Here is a 22,205-nt window from a genome sequence, read left to right on the forward strand (position 1 = left end):
GTTCCGAACTTTTAAGTTGGCTGTTATGGCTAAAGTACGAGGTGTTTTTTTCTGATTGTTGGTAACTGTGATGAGCATATGCACCACGTTGATTTGAGTGATGAAAACTACCTCTCTGACTGTTTTTAATATTTTGGCCAAATATCAATCAGATTATTTCGCTTTTCTTTGCCTCCGTTTTCGTTACTATTAGAAGCGTTGAATCGTTGGATTATCCTTGTGTGAATTTTTCTGCTGTGAGTTTTGTAGTCGATTGGAAATTGTTGCTTTTGCTGGATTGTGATGAACTATGCACCACTTTGACAAAAATGATAACAACTACTGAAATGAATCTGATGTTTTCATTTTTTTAATTTCAATTTTTTTTTTGCTGCTTATTTCGTATGGTTTCAGAGTTATTGATTTTTATCAATGTCCAGGTTGTGTTCCAAACTTTTAAGTTGGCTGTTATGGCTAATGTACGAGTTTTTTTTTCTGATTGTTGGTAACTGTGATGAGCCTATGCACCACGTTGATTTGAGTGATAAAAACTACCTCTCTGACTGTTTTTAATTTTTTGGTAAAATATCAATCAGATTAATTCGCTTTTCTTTGCCTCCGTTTTCGTTACTATTAGAAGCGTGGAATCGTTGGATTATCCTTGTGTGAATTTTCCTGTTGTGAGTTTTGTAGTCGATTGGAAATTGTTGCTTTTGCTGGATTGTGATGAATTATGCACCACCTTGACAAAAATGATAACAACTACTAAAATGAATCTGATGATTTTCATTTTTTTAATTTCAATTTACTTTTGCTGCTTATTTCGTATGATTTCAGAGTTATTGATTTTTATCAATGTCCAGGTTGTGTTCCAAACTTTTAAGTTGGCTGTTCTGGCTAAAGTACGAGGTTTTTTTTTCTGATTGTTGGTGACTGTGATGAGCATATGCACCACGTTGATTTGAGTGATAAAAACTACCTCTCTGACTGTTTTTAATATTTTGGCAAAATATCAATCAGAATATTTCGCTTTTCTCTGCCTCCGTTTTCGTGACTATAAAAAGCGTGGAATCGTTGGATTATCCTTGCGTGAATTTTCCTGTTCTGAATTTTGTAGTCGATTGGAAATTGTTGCTTTTGCTTGATTGTGATGAATTATGCACCACTTTGACAAAAATGATAACAACTACTGAAATGATTCTGATGATTTTTTTTTCAATTTCAATTTATTTTTGCTGCTTATTTCGTATGATTTCAGAGTTATTGATTTTTATCAATGTCCAGGTTGTGTTCCAAACTTTTAAGTTGGCTGTTATGGCTAATGTACGAGGTTTTTTTCTGATTGTTAGTAACTGTGATGAGCCTATGCACCACGTTGATTTGAGTGATAAAAACTACCTCTCTGACTGTTTTTAATTTTTTGGTAAAATATCAATCAGATTAATTCGCTTTTCTTTGCCTCCGTTTTCGTTACTATTAGAAGCGTGGAATCGTTGGATTATCCTTGTGTGAATTTTCCTGTTGTGAGTTTCGTAGTCGATTGGAAATTGTTGCTTTTGCTGGATTGTGATGAATTATGCACCACTTTGACAAAAATGATAACAACTACTAAAATGAATCTGATGATTTTCATTTTTTTAATTTCAATTTATTTTTGCTGCTTATTTCGTATGATTTCAGAGTTAATGATTTGTATCAATTTCCAGGTTTTGTTCCGAACTTTTAAGTTGGCTGTTGTGGCTAAAGTACGAGGTATTTTTTTTCTGATTGTTGGTAACTGTGTGTTGATTGTGATGAATTATGCACAACTTTGACAAAAATGATAACAGCTACTGAATTGAATCTGATGATTTTCATTTTTCAATTTCAATTTATTTTGCTGCTTATTTCGTATGATTTCAGAGCTATTAATTTTTATCAATGTCCAGGTTATGTTCCAAACTTTTAAGTTAGCTGTTATGGCTAAAGTACGAGGTATTTTTTTCTGATTGTTGGTAACTGTGATGAGCATTTGCACCACGCTGATTTGAGTGATAAAAACTACCTCTCTGACTGTTTTTAATATTTTGGCAAAATATCAATCAGATTAATTCGCTTTTCTTTGCCTCCGTTTTCGTTACTATTAGAAGCGTGGAATCGTTGGATTATCCTTGTGTGAATTTTCCTGTTGTGAGTTTTGTAGTCGATTGGAAATTGTTGCTTTTGCTGGATTGTGATGAATTATGCACCACTTTGACAAAAATGATAACAACTACTAAAATGAATCTGATGATTTTCATTTTTTTAATTTCAATTTATTTTTGCTGCATATTTCGTATGATTTCAGAGTTAATGATTTGTATCAATTTCCAGGTTTTGTTCCGAACTTTTAAGTTGGCTGTTGTGGCTAAAGTACGAGGGATTTTTTTTTCTGATTGTTGGTAACTGTGTGTTGATTGTGATGAATTATGCACAACTTTGACAAAAATGATAACAACTACTGAATTGAATCTGATGATTTTCATTTTTCAATTTCAATTTATTTTGCTGCTTATTTCGTATGATTTCAGAGCTATTAATTTTTATCAATGTCCAGGTTATGTTCCAAACTTTTAAGTTAGCTGTTATGGCTAAAGTACGAGGTATTTTTTTCTGATTGTTGGTAACTGTGATGAGCATATGCACCACGCTGATTTGAGTGATAAAAACTACCTCTCTGACTGTTTTTAATATTTTGGCAAAATATCAATCAGATTAATTCGCTTTTCTTTGCCTCCGTTTTCGTTACTATTAGAAGCGTGGAATCGTTGGATTATCCTTGTGTGAATTTTCCTGTTATGAGTTTTGTAGTCGATTGGAAATTGTTGCTTTTGCTGGATTGTGATGAATTATGCACCACTTTGACAAAAATGATAACAACTACTAAAATGAGTCTGATGATTTTCATTTTTTTAATTTCAATTTATTTTTGCTGCTTATTTCGTATGATTTCAGAGTTAATGATTTGTATCAATTTCCAGGTTTTGTTCCGTACTTTTAAGTTGGCTGTTGTGGCTAAAGTACGAGGTATTTTTTTTTCTGATTGTTGGTAACTGTGTGTTGATTGTGATGAATTATGCACAACTTTGACAAAAATGATAACAACTACTGAATTGAATCTGATGATTTTCATTTTTTAATTTCAATTTGTTTTTGCTGCTTATTTCGTATGGTTTCAGAGTTATTGATTTTTATCAATGTCCAGGTTGTGTTCCAAACTTTTAATTTGGCTGTTATGGCTAAAGTACGAGGTATTTTTTTCTGATTGTTGGTAACTGTGATGAGCATATGCACCACGTTGATTTGAGTGATAAAAACTACCTCTCTGACTGTTTTTAATATTTTGGCAAAATATCAATCAGATTAATTCGCTTTTCTTTGCCTCCGTTTTCGTTACTATTAGAAGCGTGGAATCGTTGGATTATCCTTGTGTGAATTTTCCTGTTGTGAGTTTTGTAGTCGATTGGAAATTGTTGCTTTTGCTGGATTGTGATGAATTATGCACCACTTTGACAAAAATGATAACAACTACTAAAATGAATCTGATGATTTTCATTTTTTTAATTTCAATTTATTTTTGCTGCTTATTTCGTATGATTTCAGAGTTAATGATTTGTATCAATTTCCAGGTTTTGTTCCGAACTTTTAAGTTGGCTGTTGTGGCTAAAGTACGAGGTATTTTTTTTCTGATTGTTGGTAACTGTGTGTTGATTGTGATGAATTATGCACAACTTTGACAAAAATGATAACAACTACTGAATTGAATCTGATGATTTTCATTTTTCAATTTCAATTTATTTTGCTGCTTATTTCGTATGATTTCAGAGCTATTAATTTTTATCAATGTCCAGGTTATGTTCCAAACTTTTAAGTTAGCTGTTATGGCTAAAGTACGAGGTATTTTTTTTCTGATTGTTGGTAACTGTGATGAGCATATGCACCACGTTGATTTGAGTGATAAAAACTACCTCTCTGACTGTTTTTAGTTTTTTGGGAAAGTATCAATCAGAATAATATGCTTTTCTCTGCCTCCGTTTTCGTGACTATAAGAAGCGTGGAATCGTTGGATGATCCTTCTGTGAATTTTCCTGTTGTGAGTTTTGTAGTCGATTGGAAATTGTTGCTTTTGCTGGATTGTGATGAATTATGCACCACTTTGACAAAAATGATAACAACTACTGAAATGAATCTGATGATTTTCATTTTTTTAATTTCAATTTAATTTCGCTGCTTATTTCGTATGATTTCAGAGTTATTGATTTTTATCAATGTCCAGGTTGTGTTCCGAACTTTTAAGTTGGCTGTTGTGGCTAAAGTACGAGGTCTTTTTTTTCTGATTGGTAAAATATCAATCAGAATAATTCGTTTTTCTTTGCTTCCGTTTTCGTGACTATTAGAAGTGTGGAATCGTTGGATTATCCTTGCGTAAATTTTCTCGTTGTGAGTTTTGTAGTCGATTGGAAATTTTTGCTTTTGCTGGATTGTGATGAATTATGCACCACTTTGACAAAAATGATAACAACTACTGAAATGAATCTGATGATTTTTAATTTTTTTAATTTCAATTTAGTTTTGCTGCTTATTTCGTATGATTTCAGAGCTATTGATTTGTATCAATTTCCAGGTTTTGTTCCGAACTTTTAAGTTGGCTGTTGTGGCTAAAAAACGAGGTATTTTTTTTTTCTGATTGTTGGTAACTGTGTGTTGATTGTGATGAATTATGCACAACTTTGACAAAAATGATAACAACTACTGAATTGAATCTGATGATTTTCATTTTTTTAATTTCAATTTAATTTTGCTGCTTATTTCGTATGATTTCAGAGTTATTGATTTTTATCAATGTCCAGGTTGTTCCGAACTTTTAATTTGGCTGTTGTGGCTAAAGTACGAGGTCTTTTTTTTCTGATTGTTGGTAACTGTGTGTTGATTGTGATGAATTATGCACCACTTTGACAAAAATGATAACAACTACTGAAATGAATCTGATGATTTTCATTTTTTTAATTTCAATTTAATTTTGCTGCTTATTTCGTATGATTTCAGAGCTATTGATTTGTATCAACTTCCAGGTTTTGTTCCGAACTTTTAAGTTGGCTGTTGTGGCTAAAGTACGAGGTATTTTTTTTTCTGATTGTTGGTAACTGTGTGTTGATTGTGATGAATTAGGCACCACTTTGACAAAAATGATAACAACTACTGAAATGAATCTGATGATTTTCATTTTTTTAATTTCAATTTAATTTTGCTGCTTATTTCGTATGATTTCAGAGTTATTGATTTTTATCAATGTCCAGGTTGTGTTCCGAACTTTTAATTTGGCTGTTGTGGCTAAAGTACGAGGTCTTTTTTTTCTGATTGTTGGTAACTGTGTGTTGATTGTGATGAATTATGCACCACTTTGACAAAAATGATAACAACTACTGAAATGAATCTGATGATTTTCATTTTTTTAATTTCAATTTAATTTTGCTGCTTATTTCGTATGATTTCAGAGCTATTGATTTGTATCAACTTCCAGGTTTTGTTCCGAACTTTTAAGTTGGCTGTTGTGGCTAAAGTACGAGGTATTTTTTTTTCTGATTGTTGGTAACTGTGTGTTGATTGTGATGAATTATGCACCAGTTTGACAAAAATGATAACAACTACTGAAATGAATCTGATGATTTTCATTTTTTTAATTTCAATTTAATTTTGCTGCTTATTTCGTATGATTTCAGAGTTATTGATTTTTATCAATGTCCAGGTTGTGTTCCGAACTTTTAATTTGGCTGTTGTGGCTAAAGTACGAGGTCTTTTTTTTCTGATTGGTAAAATATCAATCAGAATAATTCGCTTTTCTTTGCCTCCGTTTTCGTGACTATAAAAAGCGTGGAATCGTTGGATTATCCTTGCGTAAATTTTCTCGTTGTGAGTTTTGTAGTCGATTAGAAATTTTTGCTTTTGCTGGATTGTGATGAATTATGCACCACTTTGACAAAAATGATAACAACTACTGAAATGAATCTGATGATTTTTAATTTTTTTAATTTCAATTTAGTTTTGCTGCTTATTTCGTATAATTTCATAGTTAATGATTTGTATCAATTTCCAGGTTTTGTTCCGAACTTTTAAGTTGGCTGTTGTGGCTAAAGTACGAGGTATTTTTTTTTTCTGATTGTTGGTAACTGTGTGTTGATTGTGATGAATTATGCACAACTTTGACAAAAATGATAACAACTACTGAATTGAATCTGATGATTTTCATTTTTCAATTTCAATTTATTTTGCTGCTTATTTCGTATGATTTCAGAGCTATTAATTTTTATCAATGTCCAGGTTATGTTCCAAACTTTTAAGTTAGCTGTTATGGCTAAAGTACGGGGTATTTTTTTTTCTGATTGTTGGTAACTGTGATGAGCATATGCACCACGCTGATTTGAGTGATAAAAACTACCTCTCTGACTGTTTTTAATATTTTGGCAAAATATCAATCAGATTAATTCGCTTTTCTTTGCCTCCGTTTTCGTTTCTATTAGAAGCGTGGAATCGTTGGATTATCCTTGTGTGAATTTTCCTGTTGTGAGTTTTGTATTCGATTGGAAATTGTTGCTTTTGCTGGATTGTGATGAATTATGCACCACTTTGACAAAAATGATAACAACTAATAAAATGAATCTGATGATTTTCATTTTTTTAATTTCAATTTATTTTTGCTGCTTATTTCGTATGATTTCAGAGTTAATGATTTGTATCAATTTCCAGGTTTTGTTCCGAACTTTTAAGTTGGCTGTTGTGGCTAAAGTACGAGGTATTTTTTTTTCTGATTGTTGGTAACTGTGTGTTGATTGTGATGAATTATGCACAACTTTGACAAAAATGATAACAACTACTGAATTGAATCTGATGATTTTCATTTTTTAATTTCAATTTGTTTTTGCTGCTTATTTCGTATGGTTTCAGAGTTATTGATTTTTATCAATGTCCAGGTTGTGTTCCAAACTTTTAATTTGGCTGTTATGGCTAAAGTACGAGGTATTTTTTTCTGATTGTTGGTAACTGTGATGAGCATATGCACCACGTTGATTTGAGTGATAAAAACTACCTCTCTGACTGTTTTTAATATTTTGGCAAAATATCAATCAGATTAATTCGCTTTTCTTTGCCTCCGTTTTCGTTACTATTAGAAGCGTGGAATCGTTGGATTATCCTTGTGTGAATTTTCCTGTTGTGAGTTTTGTAGTCGATTGGAAATTGTTGCTTTTGCTGGATTGTGATGAATTTATGCACCACTTTGACAAAAATGATAACAACTACTAAAATGAATCTGATGATTTTCATTTTTTTAATTTCAATTTATTTTTGCTGCTTATTTCGTATGATTTCAGAGTTAATGATTTGTATCAATTTCCAGGTTTTGTTCCGAACTTTTAAGTTGGCTGTTGTGGCTAAAGTACGAGGTATTTTTTTTTCTGATTGTTGGTAACTGTGTGTTGATTGTGATGAATTATGCACAACTTTGACAAAAATGATAACAACTACTGAATTGAATCTGATGATTTTCATTTTTCAATTTCAATTTATTTTGCTGCTTATTTCGTATGGTTTCAGAGTTATTGATTTTTATCAATGTCCAGGTTGTGTTCCAAACTTTTAATTTGGCTGTTATGGCTAAAGTACGAGGTATTTTTTTCTGATTATTGGTAACTGTGATGAGCATATGCACCACGCTGATTTGAGTGATAAAAACTACCTCTCTGACTGTTTTTAATATTTTGGCAAAATATCAATCAGATTAATTCGCTTTTCTTTGCCTCCGTTTTCGTTACTATTAGAAGCGTGGAATCGTTGGATTATCCTTGTGTGAATTTTCCTGTTGTGAGTTTTGTAGTCAATTGGAAATTGTTGCTTTTGCTGGATTGTGATGAATTATGCACCACTTTGACAAAAATGATAACAACTACTAAAATGAATCTGATGATTTTCATTTTTTTAATTTCAATTTATTTTTGCTGCTTATTTCGTATGATTTCAGAGTTAATGATTTGTATCAATTTCCAGGTTTTGTTCCGAACTTTTAAGTTGGCTGTTGTGGCTAAAGTACGAGGTATTTTTTTTTCTGATTGTTGGTAACTGTGTGTTGATTGTGATGAATTATGCACAACTTTGACAAAAATGATAACAACTACTGAACTGAATCTGATGATTTTCATTTTTTAATTTCAATTTGTTTTTGCTGCTTATTTCGTATGGTTTCAGAGTTATTGATTTTTATCAATGTCCAGGTTGTGTTCCAAACTTTTAATTTGGCTGTTATGGCTAAAGTACGAGGTATTTTTTTCTGATTGTTGGTAACTGTGATGAGCATATGCACCACGTTGATTTGAGTGATAAAAACTACCTCTCTGACTGTTTTTAATATTTTGGCAAAATATCAATCAGATTAATTCGCTTTTCTTTGCCTCCGTTTTCGTTACTATTAGAAGCGTGGAATCGTTGGATTATCCTTGTGTGAATTTTCCTGTTGTGAGTTTTGTAGTCGATTGGAAATTGTTGCTTTTGCTGGATTGTGATGAATTATGCACCACTTTGACAAAAATGATAACAACTACTGAAATGAATCTGATGATTTTCTTTTTTTTAATTTCAATTTAATTTTGCTGCTTATTTCGTATGATTTCAGAGTTATTGATTTTTATCAATGTCCAGGTTGTGTTCCGAACTTTTAAGTTGGCTGTTGTGGCTAAAGTACGAGGTCTTTTTTTTCTGATTGGTAAAATATCATTCAGAATAATTTGCTTTTCTTTGCTTCCGTTTTCGTGACTATTAGAAGTGTGGAATCGTTGGATTATCCTTGCGTAAATTTTCTCGTGAGTTTTGTAGTCGATTGGAAATTTTTGCTTTTGCTGGATTGTGATGAATTATGCACCACTTTGACAAAAATGATAACAACTACTGAAATGAATCTGATGATTTTTAATTTTTTTAATTTCAATTTAGTTTTGCTGCTTATTTCGTATGATTTCAGAGGTATTGATTTTTATCAATGTCCAGGTTGTGTTCCGAACTTTTAATTTGGCTGTTGTGGCATAAGTACGAGGTATTTTTTTTTCTGATTGTTGGTAACTGTGATGACCATATGCACTACGTTGATTTGTGTGATAAAAACTACCTCTCTGACTGTTTTTAATTTTTTGGTAAAATATCAATCAGATTAATTCGCTTTTCTTTGCCTCCGTTTCCGTTACTATTAGAAGCGTGGAATCGTTGGATGATCCTTCTGTGAATTTTCCTGTTGTGAGTTTTGTAGTCGATTGGAAATTGTTGCTTTTGCTGGATTGTGATGAATTATGCACCACTTTGACAAAAATGATAACAACTACTGAAATGAATCTGATGATTTTCATTTTTTTAATTTCAATTTAATTTTGCTGCTTATTTCGTATGATTTCAGAGCTATTGATTTTTATCAATGTCCAGGTTGTGTTCCGAACTTTTAAGTTGGCTGTTGTGGCATAAGTACGAGGTATTTTTTTCTGATTGTTGGTAATTGTGATGAGCATATGCACCACGTTGATTTGAGTGGTAAACTACCTCTCTGACTGTTTTTAACTTTTTGGTAAAATATCAATCAGATTTATTCGCTTTTCTTTGCCTCCGTTTTCGTTACTATTAGAAGCGTGGAATCGTTGGATTATCCTTGTGTGAATTTTCCTGTTGTGAGCTTCGTAGTCGATTGGAAATTGTTGTTTTTGCTGGATTGTGATGAATTATGCACCACTTTGACAAAAATGATAACAACTACTGAAATGAATCTGATGTTTTCATTTTTTTAATTTCAATTTATTTTTGCTGCTTATTTCATATAATTTCAGAGTTATTGATTTTTTATCACTGTCCAGTTTGTGTTCCAAACTTTCAAGTTGGCTGTTATGGCTAAAGTACGAGGTTTTTTTTCTGATTGTTGGTAACTGTGATGAGCATATGCACCACGTTGATTTGAGTGATAAAAACTACCTTTCTGACTGTTTTTAGTTTTTTTGGTAAAATATCAATCAGGTTAATGCGCTTTTCTTTGCCTCCGTTTTCGTGAGTATAAGAAGCGTGGAATCGTTGGATGATCCTTCTGTGAATTTTCCTGTTGTGAGTTTTGTAGTCGATTGGAAATTGTTGCTTTTGCTGGATTGTGATGAATTATGCACCACTTTGACAAAAATGATAACAACTACTGAAATGAATCTGATGATTTTCATTTTTTTAATTTCAATTTAATTTTGCTGCTTATTTCGTATGATTTCAGAGTTATTGATTTTTATCAATGTCCATGTTGTGTTCCGAACTTTTAAGTTGGCTGTTGTGGCTAAAGTACGAGGTCTTTTTTTTCAGATTGGTAAAATATCAATCAGAATAATTCGCTTTTCTCTGCCTCCGTTTTCGTGACTATAAGAAGCGTGGAATCGTTGGATTATCCTTGTGTGAATTTTCCTGTTCTGAATTTTGTAGTCGATTGGAAATTATTGCTTTTGCTTGATTGTGATGAATTATGTACAACTTTGACAAAAATGATAACAACTACTGAATTGAATCTGATGATTTTCATTTTTTTAATTTATTTTTGCTGCTTATTTCGTATGATTTCAGAGTTATTGATTTTTATCAATGTCTAGGTTGTGTTCCAATCTTTTAAGTTGGCTGTTATGGCTAAAGTACGAAGTATTTTTTTCTGATTGTTGGTAACTGTGATGAGCATATGCACCACGTTGATTTGAGTGATAAAAACTACCTCCCTGACTGTTTTTAATTTTTTGGTAAATTATCAATCAGATTAATTCGCTTTTCTTTGCCTCCGTTTTCGTTACTATTAGAAGCGTGGAATCGTTGGATTATTCTTGTGTGAGTTTTCCTGTTGTGAGTTTTTTGTAGTCGATTGGAAATTGTTGCTTTTGCTTGATTGTGATGAATTATGTACAACTTTGACAAAAATGATAATAACTACTGAATTGAATCTGATGATTTTCATTTTTTTTTAATTTTTTTTGCTGCTTATTTTGTATGATTTCAGAGTTGTTGATTTTTATCAATGTCTAGGTTGTGTTCCAATCTTTTAAGTTGGCTGTTATGGCTTGAGTACGAGGTATTTTTTTTTCTGATTGTTGGTAACTGTGATGAGCATATGCACCACGTTGATTTGAGTGATAAAAACTACCTCTCTGACTGTTTTTAATTTTTTGGTAAAATATCAATCAGATTAATGCGCTTTTCTTTGCCTCCGTTTTCGTGACTATAAAAAGCGTGGAATCGTTGGATTATCCTTGTGTGAATTTTCTTGTTGTGAGTTTTGTAGTCGATTGGAAATCGTTGCTTTTGCCGGATTGTGATGAATTATGCACTACTTTGACAAAAATGGTTACAACTACCGAAATCAATCTGATGATTTTCATTTTTTTAATTTCAATTAATTTTTGCTGCTTATTTCGTATAATTTCATAGTTATTGATTTTTATCAATGTCCAGGTTGTGTTCCAAACTTTTGAGTTGGCTGTTATGGCTTAAGTACGAGGTATTTTTTTTCTGATTGTTGTTAACTGTGATGAGCATATGCACCACGTTGATTTGAGTGATAAAAACTACCTCTCTGACTGTTTTTAATTTTTTGGTAAAATATCAATCAGATTAATGCGCTTTTCTTTGCCTCCGTTTTCGTGACTATAAGAAGCGTGGAATCGTTGGATTATCCTTGTGTGAATTTTCTTGTTGTGAGTTTTGTAGTCCATTGGAAATTGTTGCTTTTGCTGGATTGTGATGAATTATGCACCACTTTGACAAAAATGGTAACAACTACCGAAAAGAATCTGATGATTTTCATTTTTTAAATTTCAATTTAATTTTGCTGCTCATTTCGTATGATTTCAGAGTTATTGATTTTTATCACTGTCCAGTTTGTGTTCGAAAGATTCAAGTGGGGTGGTATGGCTAAAGTAAGATATCTGTTCTGATTGTTAGTTTCTGCGATGAGAAGATGCACCACAATGATTTGAGTGATAAAATAGCTATATGACTCTTTTAAGCTTTTTGTTAAAATACGAATGAGATTAATTTAATTTTTTGCCTCCGTTCTTTTGACTATTAGAAGCGTGGCATCGTTGTGTTATCCATGTGTGAATTTCTCTGTTGTGAGTTATGTAGTCGATTGGAAATTGTTGGTTTTGCTTGATTGTGATGAATTATGCACCACTTTGACAAAAAAGATCACAACTACCGAAATGAATCTGATGATTTTCATTTTTTAATTTCAATTTAATTTTGCTGCTCATTTCGTATGATTTCAGAGTTATTGAATTTTATCACTGTCCAGTTTGTGTTCCAAACTATTAAGTTCGCTGTTATGGCTAAAGTACGAGGTGTTTTTTTTCTGATTGTTGGTAACTGTGATGAGCATATGCACCACGTTGATTTGAGTGATAAAAACTACCTCTCTAACTGTTTTTAAGTTTTTGGTAAAATATCAATCAGATTAATTCGCTTTTCTTTGCCTCCGTGACTATAAGAAGCGTGGAATCGTTGGATTATCCTTGTGTGAATTTTCTTGTTGTGAGTTTTGTAGTCCATTGGAAATTGTTGCTTTTGCTGGATTGTGATGAATTATGCACCACTTTGACAAAAATGGTAACAACTACCGAAAAGAATCTGATGATTTTCATTTTTTAAATTTCAATTTAATTTTGCTGCTCATTTCGTATGATTTCAGAGTTATTGATTTTTATCACTGTCCAGTTTGTGTTCGAAAGATTCAAGTGGGGTGGTATGGCTAAAGTAAGATATCTGTTCTGATTGTTAGTTTCTGCGATGAGAAGATGCACCACAATGATTTGAGTGATAAAATAGCTATATGACTCTTTTAAGCTTTTTGTTAAAATACGAATGAGATTAATTTAATTTTTTGCCTCCGTTCTTTTGACTATTAGAAGCGTGGCATCGTTGTGTTATCCATGTGTGAATTTCTCTGTTGTGAGTTATGTAGTCGATTGGAAATTGTTGGTTTTGCTTGATTGTGATGAATTATGCACCACTTTGACAAAAAAGATCACAACTACCGAAATGAATCTGATGATTTTCATTTTTTAATTTCAATTTAATTTTGCTGCTCATTTCGTATGATTTCAGAGTTATTGAATTTTATCACTGTCCAGTTTGTGTTCCAAACTATTAAGTTCGCTGTTATGGCTAAAGTACGAGGTGTTTTTTTTTCTGATTGTTGGTAACTGTGATGAGCATATGCACCACGTTGATTTGAGTGATAAAAACTACCTCTCTAACTGTTTTTAAGTTTTTGGTAAAATATCAATCAGATTAATTCGCTTTTCTTTGCCTCCGTGACTATAAGAAGCGTGGAATCGTTGGATTATCCTTGTGTGAATTTTCTTGTTGTGAGTTTTGTAGTCCATTGGAAATTGTTGCTTTTGCTGGATTGTGATGAATTATGCACCACTTTGACAAAAATGGTAACAACTACCGAAAAGAATCTGATGATTTTCATTTTTTAAATTTCAATTTAATTTTGCTGCTCATTTCGTATGATTTCAGAGTTATTGATTTTTATCACTGTCCAGTTTGTGTTCGAAAGATTCAAGTGGGGTGGTATGGCTAAAGTAAGATATCTGTTCTGATTGTTAGTTTCTGCGATGAGAAGATGCACCACAATGATTTGAGTGATAAAATAGCTATATGACTCTTTTAAGCTTTTTGTTAAAATACGAATGAGATTAATTTAATTTTTTGCCTCCGTTCTTTTGACTATTAGAAGCGTGGCATCGTTGTGTTATCCATGTGTGAATTTCTCTGTTGTGAGTTATGTAGTCGATTGGAAATTGTTGGTTTTGCTTGATTGTGATGAATTATGCACCACTTTGACAAAAAAGATCACAACTACCGAAATGAATCTGATGATTTTCATTTTTTAATTTCAATTTAATTTTGCTGCTCATTTCGTATGATTTCAGAGTTATTGAATTTTATCACTGTCCAGTTTGTGTTCCAAACTATTAAGTTCGCTGTTATGGCTAAAGTACGAGGTGTTTTTTTTTCTGATTGTTGGTAACTGTGATGAGCATATGCACCACGTTGATTTGAGTGATAAAAACTACCTCTCTAACTGTTTTTAAGTTTTTGGTAAAATATCAATCAGATTAATTCGCTTTTCTTTGCCTCCGTGACTATAAGAAGCGTGGAATCGTTGGATTATCCTTGTGTGAATTTTCTTGTTGTGAGTTTTGTAGTCCATTGGAAATTGTTGCTTTTGCTGGATTGTGATGAATTATGCACCACTTTGACAAAAATGGTAACAACTACCGAAAAGAATCTGATGATTTTCATTTTTTAAATTTCAATTTAATTTTGCTGCTCATTTCGTATGATTTCAGAGTTATTGATTTTTATCACTGTCCAGTTTGTGTTCGAAAGATTCAAGTGGGGTGGTATGGCTAAAGTAAGATATCTGTTCTGATTGTTAGTTTCTGCGATGAGAAGATGCACCACAATGATTTGAGTGATAAAATAGCTATATGACTCTTTTAAGCTTTTTGTTAAAATACGAATGAGATTAATTTAATTTTTTGCCTCCGTTCTTTTGACTATTAGAAGCGTGGCATCGTTGTGTTATCCATGTGTGAATTTCTCTGTTGTGAGTTATGTAGTCGATTGGAAATTGTTGGTTTTGCTTGATTGTGATGAATTATGCACCACTTTGACAAAAAAGATCACAACTACCGAAATGAATCTGATGATTTTCATTTTTTAATTTCAATTTAATTTTGCTGCTCATTTCGTATGATTTCAGAGTTATTGAATTTTATCACTGTCCAGTTTGTGTTCCAAACTATTAAGTTCGCTGTTATGGCTAAAGTACGAGGTGTTTTTTTTTCTGATTGTTGGTAACTGTGATGAGCATATGCACCACGTTGATTTGAGTGATAAAAACTACCTCTCTGACTGTTTTTAATTTTTTGGTAAAATATCAATCAGATAAATGCGCTTTTTTTTGCCTCCGTTTTCGTGACTATAAGAAGCGTGGAATCGTTGGATTATCCTTGTGTGAATTTTCTTGTTGTGAGTTTTGTAGTCCATTGGAAATTGTTGCTTTTGCTGGATTGTGATGAATTATGCACCACTTTGACAAAAATGGTAACAACTACCGAAAAGAATCTGATGATTTTCATTTTTTAAATTTCAATTTAATTTTGCTGCTCATTTCGTATGATTTCAGAGTTATTGATTTTTATCACTGTCCAGTTTGTGTTCGAAAGATTCAAGTGGGGTGGTATGGCTAAAGTAAGATATCTGTTCTGATTGTTAGTTTCTGCGATGAGAAGATGCACCACAATGATTTGAGTGATAAAATAGCTATATGACTCTTTTAAGCTTTTTGTTAAAATACGAATGAGATTAATTTAATTTTTTGCCTCCGTTCTTTTGACTATTAGAAGCGTGGCATCGTTGTGTTATCCATGTGTGAATTTCTCTGTTGTGAGTTATGTAGTCGATTGGAAATTGTTGGTTTTGCTTGATTGTGATGAATTATGCACCACTTTGACAAAAAAGATCACAACTACCGAAATGAATCTGATGATTTTCATTTTTTAATTTCAATTTAATTTTGCTGCTCATTTCGTATGATTTCAGAGTTATTGAATTTTATCACTGTCCAGTTTGTGTTCCAAACTATTAAGTTCGCTGTTATGGCTAAAGTACGAGGTGTTTTTTTTTCTGATTGTTGGTAACTGTGATGAGCATATGCACCACGTTGATTTGAGTGATAAAAACTACCTCTCTAACAGTTTTTAAGTTTTTGGTAAAATATCAATCAGATTAATTCGCTTTTCTTTGCCTCCGTGACCATTAGAAGCGTGGAATCGTTGGATTATCCTTGTGTGAATTTTCTTGTTGTGAGTTTTGTAGTCGATTGGAAATTGTTGCTTTTGCTGGATTGTGATGAATTATGCACCACTTTGACAAGAATGGTAACAACTACCGAAAAGAATCTGATGATTTTCATTTTTTAAATTTCAATTTAATTTTGCTGCTCATTTCGTATGATTTCAGAGTTATTGATTTTTATCACTGTCCAGTTTGTGTTCGAAAGATTCAAGTGGGGTGGTATGGCTAAAGTAAGATATCTGTTCTGATTGTTAGTTTCTGCGATGAGAAGATGCACCACAATGATTTGAGTGATAAAATAGCTATATGACTCTTTTAAGCTTTTTGTTAAAATACGAATGAGATTAATTTGCTTTTTTGCCTCCGTTCTTTTGACTATTAGAAGCGTGGCATCGTTGTATTATCCATGTGTGAATTTCTCTGTTGTGAGTTATGTAGTCGATTGGAAATTGTTGGTTTTGCTTGATTGTGATGAATTATGCACCACTTTGACAAAAAAGATCACAACTACCGAAATGAATCTGATGATTTTCATTTTTTAATTTCAATTTAATTTTGCTGCTCATTTCGAATGATTTCAGAGTTATTGAATTTTATCACTGTCCAGTTTGTGTTCCAAACTATTAAGTTCGCTGTTATGGCTAAAGTACGAGGTATTTTTTTTCTGATTGTTAGTAACTGTGATGAGCACCACGTTGATTTGAGTGATAAAAACTACCTTTCTGACTGTTTTCAGTTTTTCGGTAAAATATCAATCAGAATAATTCGCTTTTCCTTGCCTCGGTTTTCGTGGACCATTAGAAGCGTGGAATCGTTGGATTGTCCATGTGTGTACTTGAAAACTTGGAGTTTGATTTTTTCTGTTGTGAGTTTTGTTGTCCATCAAAAATTGTTGCTTTTGCTTGATTGTGATGAATAAGCACCGCTTTGACGAAAATGATAACAACTACCGAATTGAATCTGATGAGTTATTGATTTATATCACTGTCCTATTTGTGGTCCAAACTTTCAAGTTAGCTGGTGTGGCTGACTTTTTTAAAGCTTTTTGTAAGAATATCAATCACGAAAACGGAGGCGGAGAAAAGCGAATTATTCTGATTGACTTTTTATCAAAAAAACTAAAAACAGTCAGAGAGGTAGTTTTTATCACTCAAATCAACGTGGTGCATATGCTCATCACAGTTACCAACAATCAGAAAAAAATACCTCGTACTTTAGCCACAACAGCCAACTTAAAAGTTCGGAACACAACCTGGACATTGATAAAAATCAATAGCTCAAAAATTATACGCAGCAAAACTAAATTGAAATTAAAAAAATGAAAATATCAGACTTATTTCAGTAGTTGTTATCATTTTTGTCAAAGTGGTGCATAATTCATCACAATCCAGCAAAAACAACAATTTCCAATCGACTACAAAACTCACAACGGGAAAATTCACACAAGGATAATCCAACGATTCCACACTTCTAATAGTCACGAAAACGGAGGCAAAGAAAAGCGAATTAATCTGATTGATATTTTACCAAAAAATTAAAAACTGTCAGAGAGGTAGTTTTTATCACTCAAATCAACGTGGTGCATATGCTCAGCACAGTAACTAACAATCAGATCAAATACCTCGTACTTAAGCCATTCCAGAGGACAGTGATAAAAATCAATAACTCTAAAATGCTAAGAAAAAACTAAAAATCATCAGATTCATTTCGGAACCTGTTATCATTACAGTCAAAGCGGTGCATGATTCATCACTATTAAGCTAAAGTAACACTATTAAGCTAAAGCATCACTATTAAGCTAAAGCAACAATTTCCAACAAATAAATCGCAAGTGTAAAAAAAGCATTGGAAACCTACTCAAGTCATTTTAAAAATTGGTGAAACCTTTGAAAACAATCTTGAAACATCAACAAAAAAATCTACAACATCATTTGTGATGTGTTAAGAATGTTTTCAAATGTTTCACCATTTTTTAACTTGACTTGAGTAGATTTCCAATGCTTTTTATTGACAATTGCAATTAATGATTTTGTTTCTTATTAACTGTGATTAACTTATGCACGGCGTTGATAACTACCAAACTGTTTCTTTTTTTAGTTTTTGAAGCTTCCATTTAGTTTGCTTTGCACCTACGGTGTTAATGATAGCACCTACGGAACTGGTTCTGATAATTGTGGTTGTGGAGTTTTCTTCTTTTGTCGAACAAGACTTTGCCTTAAGTATCTTATTTTTCATTTACCAGTTCAATTGTACCACCGTTTAATTTGCAATCCTTTTTTTAAACTGAACTGTTTAGTATTCCCCCTGCATTTGCGACTTTAAGATGGGGAACAACGTTGTCTTCAGGTGTACGGTTTATATACCATTTTTTCACAGAAATTCAGGTATCCTCGCAAATTCAGAACAAGAGGAGAGTTAGATTTGTTTAGCGGCGAAAAATTTGTTTTAGGATTATTTGTTTTTGAAACTTCAATTCCTCGGCATTTTTCAAACTTTCTTTTCAGTTTTCGTGGAAAATTATAGCAGATTGCCAGTTTTTTTGAGGCGGGAACCTTCCCTGCTTCTGACAACACAGCAACTGGCGTTACTTCTTCTTTATTTTTGTACACGAAAACTGTTTGTACACGAAAACTTCACGGATGATAAAAATCCTGAAAATCCCAGCAACAAACCGAACAATAAAAACGAATAATTTCTTAAAAACGGAACCAGATTGGATGTTTTCATCATCCGTGATGATTTTTTAAAGAAATTTGTTCGTTTTTTATGCATTTTGCGGTTTGTTGCTGGAATTTTCAAGTTTTTTGAAATGCACCCAGTTTAATTGGTTATTTGGCGATCCTTTTTTGGTAAGTTGTTCCTTTTTTGCATGTTAATTGGATATGCACAAACATTAAACTATTAATCCATTTCGCGTTTCATGAACACGGTTATCTTTTGCAGAAATTGCCACAATTATGTTGTTTGTAATTAGTTGCGATGAGTCGTTCCTAGGTTGATAATTATAATTAAGAACTCCCGAAATGACTTAGCGATGAATTTGTTCTTTTTGTACTTACATGTGATCATTTGTGTCTATGGGAAGAAGCAGAAACCCTAAAAGCAAGGGAAGCAGGGTCGTAGAAAAAGGATGAGAAGCTTGACAGGAGCGCCGATGAAGAGGGGTCGAATCGCGTTCGTGTTTTTTAACTAAGAGTCATGAACGAAGGTTTATTCCCGCAAATTTGATTTTTCGTGGTTTGACTTTTGGTTTGACTTTTGAGTTCGTTTCGTTTGTTACAATGAAAGCAAACTCCTTTATAGAACAGCAAAAGTGTAAAGGTCACGAAAACGTGATTGACTTCTAGTCTCGAAAGTGGAATTTAACTATGAATTTCCCAGCGGAACAAAAAGTTCATCTATTGATCCAGTTTTTTCAAATTGGGTTAATTTATCAAAAAAAGTGAACATCCTACATTGTCCTTGAAATTTGAAGAAGGATCCCCACGCATATTCTCACTCAAAGAACTCGCGATCCTTGACACCCAATCTTTTTTTACTCAATTCTTAGACAGAAGCCCAATTTAGCTTCTGCTAGACCAATACTCAAATCTGGCTGATATTTCGTTCACAGAACAGGGCAAAAGAAATGCAATCACGTCAAAGTAAATTGATAACAATACAAATTCGAAAAAAGGTAGGGACTTGAAATAGGAAGATGACGAAATCAGTTGATCTGCTTGAGGTCTACCATTGAACTTAGACTTTGGGATCTACTTAAAAATTGTCCCCCTTAAAGGCAGGCAATTGTTAAGTAGATTAAAATAACGCATTTTTGACTAATCAGGTGGTAGCAAAATTATAATTCTCAATGCAAAGCTCTAGTGCTAATTTAGTAGATACCAAAGGGGGGGGGGCGATTGTTAAGTAGATCCAATCTTTGTCTTAAAACAAGTGATTCAATTTAAAACAAGTAATTATTTTTTGTTTCCTGGTATCATGACTCTTTTTCAGCTGTTATTGTTATTATTGACTCTTTTTCAGCTGTTATTGTTATTATGATTATGATTAATATTATTTTTTTATTTTTATGATTATTATGATTATTATTATGATTGCGATTATGATTATTATCATTACTATTATTACACAAGCAAAGCTTGTGTGATATTACGAACTCTCTTTTTTTCCAACCTAAGTCGCAAATATTAGTGCTCGTTTTGAAAGTGCTCTTTTATTGCAGTATATGCATAAGGTCAATAACCAGCGATTAAGTACAGCCAATGTTAAGGATATTAACGCAGACTATTATATTACAAATAGCACTGCTATTGTGTCAGAATACTTGACTGGTACTGCTAATGGGTCATAATCGGCTTGCGTCTCCTAGCAATTATGTAGACTCATAATTGGCGTATGAAATTTTGTAGACTCAAAGTTTTTCCCATTCAGTTTTTCCCAGTAGCGTTGATTATTATTATTATTATTAGTATTATTATTCTTATGATTGTTCTTAACAACTAATTTTCAATGGCAGACCTCGAGCAGATCAACTGATTTCGTTATCTTTCTTTTTCAAGTCGCTACCTCTTTTTGGAATTTGTTTTGTTAGCAATTTACTTTGACGAAATATAAGCTAGATTTAAGTATTGGCCTTAAAGAACTTAAATTGCGCCTCTGTGTATCAATTGAGTGTGAAGAATCGCGAATGAAAAAGATGAAAAACTGTATGATGAACACCTAAAACTGTGTTTTAAGGGCTCTTCAGAGGAGGAGATTGAAGAAGTAGCAGATAGTTGGATGGGTTTGAAGGACAGAGAACAGTTAGAACAGTTTGCGGCGAGACTCTACAAACTGGACAATGCAGAGGCAGCTGTCGACCACTCCCTTTTCCTCCTTCGTCTATTTGTCAGAACACACCAGAAACTACCTCTATTCTCGTGACGTCATCGCGGTTTTACTTGCATATCCTTTGATGTTACGCGATTCTGATTTACGGGAACTGATATTAGCGCTAAAATACAACCAACTACCTCCTTCTCTCATTAGCTTCCATGGTTCGCATATGACACTGTCTCCAGAATAGTGTAATCAAAAAATCAGATAGGCAATTCTGTCTTGTTGGCGATTCTGTCTGATGTCATGACACGTTAATTGTTGACTTAGTTTGAAGATTCATTGTTGTGATGCGATGAAAATGATGGAGGGACAATACTTTGTCTTGAAATTTTGATTTTGAAAATTGAATAAGACTCATTATAGTTCAGTTATTTATTAATGCTAAATGCAATTTTTTTCTCTTTCCTGCGAAATTATATGGCTGAAATATACTGACAAGAATGATGCCTTGATAAAATATAATTGTTTTTGCCTGATTGCTCAAAGAAAAAGAAAGTAACGAATCGAAAGGTGAGATGAAGTTGGTTGCCCTACAAATTTTCGTGTGATCTTGATTTTGGCATGTACTTCATTTGATGTTCTGTCTTAGGGCAAATTTCCCTTTGTAGTTTTGCCTTATAACCTACCTAACGTTAGTAACGACATTGCCAGCTTTTTTGAACAACAATTTTTGATTGAAAACTGTATGGCATGATTTTCTCGATATCATGGAATAATTCAATGATAAAAGTAATTTGAACATTAGCAAGAAGGGCTTTAATATGATTTCATATCTTTTCCATTCTGCGCAGAATTTCTTTAAGAGTTTCTAAAATTGAGGAAAAGCGCCCACATTAAACTTATGACCGTCAGATATTCAATAGGAACATTAAGGAATGCTCTTTTCTTTTTTTGCAGATTCCTTATTGGTTGATAGGTTTGCACGCGTTGTGGTTAGTTTTGCTAGAGCTATTGTTCCGCATCTGGTACTTGAAAACTCGCCAGCCTGTTGAATTTGATGCAGAGAGAAATCCCTATCGTTGTCTTGTATTATTGTTGGATCAAGTATGCAATCTTCCCCCGTTTTAAGTTATGATTTGTTTTTTGGTCAGACAAGAACCACAAACATCACCACGCCCATTATATTATAAAAATGAAAAGAATACGCGAATTATGGGCAACGGTTACTTGAGAATTTTACCAACGCATGCGTTTAGTTAGAGACAATAGTCCCGAAAAAAAAGGTTTATTCAATTCCTTCTGGTATGTTTTAATGTCCGTTTTTGGAGCGGAGACGCCTTACTTTTTGAAGTGTGACGACCCTTGCATAGGTCGTGTTTATGCAATTTGCCTGAAAATGTCAAACTAATTTTAGCCTAAGTGAATGACAATCAGACGGGTCTGCTCTAGACACTGAACTCAATCTATCTATTATATAT

General features: G+C 32.8%; 1 protein-coding gene across 1 annotated transcript in view; it reads left to right on the forward strand.

The window, feature by feature from the left end:
- LOC134843989 (DNA-directed RNA polymerase III subunit RPC3-like) overlaps window positions 1-21,243 on the forward strand; it is a 93,143-nt gene extending 71,900 nt beyond the window's left edge. The window contains exon 7 of the mRNA XM_063860416.1: window positions 20,647-21,243. Coding sequence (XP_063716486.1) covers window positions 20,647-20,832 — 186 coding nt within the window. The 3' untranslated portion in view covers window positions 20,833-21,243. The remainder of the gene's footprint in view (window positions 1-20,646) is intronic.
- Window positions 21,244-22,205: the final 962 nt, after the last annotated feature.

The sequence above is a fragment of the Symsagittifera roscoffensis genome, chromosome 4 (genome assembly GCF_963678635.1).
Source record: "Symsagittifera roscoffensis chromosome 4, txSymRosc1.1, whole genome shotgun sequence".
NCBI classification, from domain to species: Eukaryota; Metazoa; Xenacoelomorpha; order Acoela; family Convolutidae; genus Symsagittifera; species Symsagittifera roscoffensis.